General features: G+C 38.3%; 1 protein-coding gene across 1 annotated transcript; it reads right to left on the reverse strand.

Annotated features, from left to right (window-relative positions):
• Window positions 1-674: 674 nt before the first annotated feature.
• On the reverse strand, window positions 675-3,699 carry LOC124287192 (multimerin-1-like). Its single transcript, XM_046723679.1, has 3 exons — window positions 3,571-3,699; window positions 1,510-1,650; window positions 675-1,035 (listed from the first exon to the last, which is right to left on the reverse strand). The coding sequence occupies exons 1-3, from the start codon at window positions 3,641-3,643 to the stop codon at window positions 785-787; spliced, it is 465 nt and encodes a 154-aa protein (XP_046579635.1). The 5' UTR covers window positions 3,644-3,699; the 3' UTR covers window positions 675-784.
• Window positions 3,700-4,589: the final 890 nt, after the last annotated feature.

Raw genomic sequence — 4,589 nt, forward strand, 5'->3', positions numbered from 1 at the left:
TAAGCCCATTTCTGGTGTCCCCCGCCGTGATATTGCTGGAATATTGCTAAAAGCGGCGTAAAACTAAACTCAGTCAGTCAGTCAGTCAGTTGTTCTAATACTTTAAAATCAACTTCCTCTTCTCTAAATCATCCATACTGAGGATCAGTGAAAATGTCGTCTGCTAGCAAGTAAACAAGAGGGAATAACTCTTCACAAACTAATGAAAAAGGATTAACGGAGTTGTCTCTCTTGAATGAAACCAAGCACTTGACGGCTGGTCAAGGCTGTTTATACTAGAAATCCACTTAAACATATTCCTAAAATTCTCAATAATTTCTGGTCATACTATATATGGAGGCGGTCTGTAAATAATTGAGAGTCTGGACCAGACAATCCAGGGATCACCAGCATGAACATCGATCTACGTAAATGGGATACGATGACATGTGTCAACCAAGTCAGCGAGCCTGACCACCCGATCATGTTCCTCGCCTCTTACGACGAGCATGGGTAACTGAAGATCAATTCTAACCCGGACCTTCACGGGTGGTAGTCTTGACAATCAGACGATGATCTGTAGGTATGGCACGTGAGACCATTTAAGAGATCTGAATGATCAAAGTATAATTGAAAAGAAACTCTATCATGTTCAACTTAACCTCGAGTGTATTATAGAGAGAATAGACGTCAAATAGCCGTCAACAATACAGTTTATTTCAAACGTTTAACATGATTGCGTAATGAAAGATTCATCATGACAATTCATTATTATTTTGATTACTCCGATTCATGGACACTTGATTCAGTCTTTCCGCAGCAGATATCCAGAAAACTGAGACCATACCCCACCTCTCAGTGGAGCGTTTCTGTTGTCATACGTCTTTCTCACTAGAACGTGGTCCCCCACGTTCAGATGTATGATAACGCTCATAGTCTTGGAGCTGTAATGGTGTTGAATGGTCAGCACTGACTGACGTATTCCTTGTTTCTCCAGGATGAACTCAGAAGCACCGCGGTTGGTGGTTTCAAGCTGGCATTTCATCAGATAGAGACCTAGAGAAATACGTAGCATAAATTGTCGTATGTTCGCCCATAAATGTATACGCCGTTGTCATTTTACTAATAATATAGTTTTCTGTGACTGAACCTCTGAATTCATACGCCAGTGTTTAAACTTGGTTTGATATGACTCGAAAGTTAGACAAGTTTAATTACGATGGCAAATAAGAATATGTTCTTCAGGCACATTAATGAACAGGTACTCAGTGCGCCATGGGCTGACTCATTCAGATAGAGGGGATTATTTCGATCCATTGTTGATTTTTTGAAAAATCTGTAAAATGTTTTGGGTGTGTTTAAAAAAAACAAAAAAAACAAAAGATGCTTTAGGTACATTGACAACCGTTCTATAAAGGGCTTCCTAGATTTTATGCTAAATTATACAATTGCTGTTCAAGTATCAGTCACGACGGCACGCGCGTACACAAGCTCATTGATACGAATATGATACTGAAGTTGGTACAACACCTGCAATTGGAACATGGAATACCCCGGATGATGGGTTATACCCTGAACCCTTGTTTGCCTCCACATGGCTAAATGCGATGGTACTGCGAAGTCCGTAAGTAGTGTCCTTAGGGAGAATTGCCCTGAAGTATACCAGAGGACCTGAAAACAACACGATACAGGATGACTTATCTCAGGTGTATCAGTAGAGTCTGACATGCACTGACAACTGAGAGAAGCGTCAAAGTATTCAACGTTTAACAGCTTACACTCCGACACGATCAGTTACTCTCCATGCCAGTTCTCAAGAATGTAAGACTATATATCCAATGTGAGATGTGTGAGTGAGTTAAAATTTGACATCGCATCGGTAATATCGCAGCCATATCGCGATGACAGCAAGGTGACTATAAATAACTGTCTGTCTACAAAGGACAGTAAAACAGTATGTTCAATATCACAGTTTAAAACATACCAATGCAATATTTAGAAATATTATTTCGTCAAAATATTATCAAGCAGAATACAAAACTAGGCTATAGACCAATAAATAAAAAAATACGTAACTGCAATTGTACAATTTAAAAACTAGTCGATGTTATGTAACGTGGCTTCACGTGTCACTCTCAGGGTTTAAGTAAAGCCTCTGAAAAATCTCTGAACACACCAAGACAGATATTCATTTTTTGTCAATTAGTTTTAGACGTTCTGCCATATGCAATTGAACCGTAATCTAATTTAGGAGGAATAAGAGATCTGAACAGATGGAGACACAGGGGGCTTGTAACGCTAAAATTGCCATCGAGGTATGATCTGTCACTTTCATATAGTACCAAGACCCTGTCAGTGACAGTACATACCTTGATGGCAGTTTTTAGCGTTACAAGCCCCTGTGACGGAAACTACATTGCATATCAGTAATGAGATGAATGGTTTCCAAGGACCAAACTAATCGATTACTGATCATGAGTTGGTTTTGCAAACGCAGCTAATACGTGGAATTGGTCGATAAATTTGAAGGATCGGTATGGTCACGTCAAGGTTTAAGAATTGAGACAATTATAGCATCACGCCATGAGGAAGGAAATTTCCCCGACGTCCAAATGTCATCACAAATACCAGGTCCTGCCGCACTATGGTGAGCTTTATGAAGCTCATGAATAGAAAATATTTCACAATGATCTTCCCCATTATCTGAGTTTGAAAATAATAGTTTTATTTTCTTGGTGCTTTTGATATTATTTAAATTTAGGTACATAGTTAGACGAGGAAGAGTGTTTAACCAAAGTTCCGCCCAGTTTATTTGCAATATCTGAAGCATACTTCATTTCCATTTTGAATGTGGTGGATGCTAGAATTACCTTAGATGTTTCGTACCGTATTCCATACCTTGGACCGTTGGCGTGAATCTATTCTTTATACATAATTTCGTCAAAATTGACGTTTACTTTGTTTTAAATTGAGGGGGTATATTTATATCATTTCTTCACGGGGGAGCAGTTGAATTAATCTACGCATCAGTCTATTATATTAAGATACGACTTGTAGTTCCTTTCTTCTCATGTATGCATTTCTCACATGCAAGAAGCAATGTATATATAATTCTACAATATGATATGAACTCGGTTTTGTGTGGTAACTCAAATAGAGCAGGAAATGCTTGAATTAGATTAATTAAGTCTATACACTTTGCCGAGATAGGCATCGAAGATAATATTAAATTAAAATAGGGGATCCATTAGAAAAGGAGAAACTGATATTAGTACAGGCAAAATCCTTTTAAATTTTCAAAAAATACAACCTTTGTTAACATGAACTTTACAAAATAATTATTAAATATTAACTGTGAATTTTATTCTTGTGAATTCAATTCAAAAGTCTAAATCAAACATAATGCAAACTGGAGACAGCAGAAATGAACATCATGACACATGTACTCAATTTATCAATTAAGAAATATACATACATAATTCATTTCATTATGAGCATGTTCTATATAAGGGTAGTCTATTGTTCATTCCTCCCTACAAATCAAGTATATTATCGTTAGTCAATAAGCAGCATTTAACAGTCATAACCTACCTCTCGCCTGCACCATGAACTCTGTCCACGAACTCGCCACCAGGCAAAGGCAAACGTATAAAGTGAACTTCATTTTGTGACTACTGCAGCAACCGACTGATCAATTCGCTACCCCACTGTCATATATATAACTTCATACGAGAGTGCGATAGGTTTGTAGCTCACCTTGCAGATTGACTTAGATAGGTATTGTCATTGAGTCACACATTTTTTTCCCTACATAATTGAATATTACGTAATCGCCAACAGTATGACACATAGACTGTTGCCCAGTATTGTCCTAATTGGACAGTTGACCAGGATTAAAACACACAGAAACAACCAGGTTGTCAGTTCAGAAGAACTTTCACAAACATCCTCTTCTCGGATAGCATTTGACTTGTACAAGTAATTATTAATAGTTTGAATGATAATTTCTTAAAAATATAAATAACACTCTAACAGACTGGCGTCATTATTGACTTGCCTATTTAAAGGGAAGAATGACTATACATCCATCGCCTTAGCCTTCAGTACAGCCTTTTGGAGCAAGGCTAGGATAGCCTAGCAAGGATGTTTGTGAACATTACTGAACTGTGTTTTTCTGTGTGACATCACTTAGGAAGGCGTTTCCTATTCCTTACGGATATCGGCTGAAAAAATAACACAATTCTTATCGTATTCATGCTTGTTGTTTTTAAATGAAGGACCTTCTCCTCTTACATCTACATCTATCAGCTGCCAGATCCATCAGGTGAATTACCACTCGTGAGCCCGGTGATAAATAATGCCATCATCCACTGACGAAACGAGGCTTCTCCCATGCTCGCGGTATTACCAGGAATTAACGTTATTGAGTGTATGTAAGAGCAATCCTGCCGTAAAGGGCGGGAAAAAGTAATGATATGTCCAAGTTGGTATAACCTCCCTGATATTCGTGACACTGCAAGAGTGACTTGGGCCACTTCCTAGTTACCAGTCGGTGATGTAAACAACCGCTAAGTGTCGCGCATCGGCGATTTCGGCAGAAAACGTGTTTA

Source organism: Haliotis rubra, unplaced genomic scaffold, assembly GCF_003918875.1.
Source record: "Haliotis rubra isolate DU_JTF1 unplaced genomic scaffold, ASM391887v1 Scf4, whole genome shotgun sequence".
Classification (NCBI taxonomy): Eukaryota; Metazoa; Mollusca; class Gastropoda; order Lepetellida; family Haliotidae; genus Haliotis; species Haliotis rubra.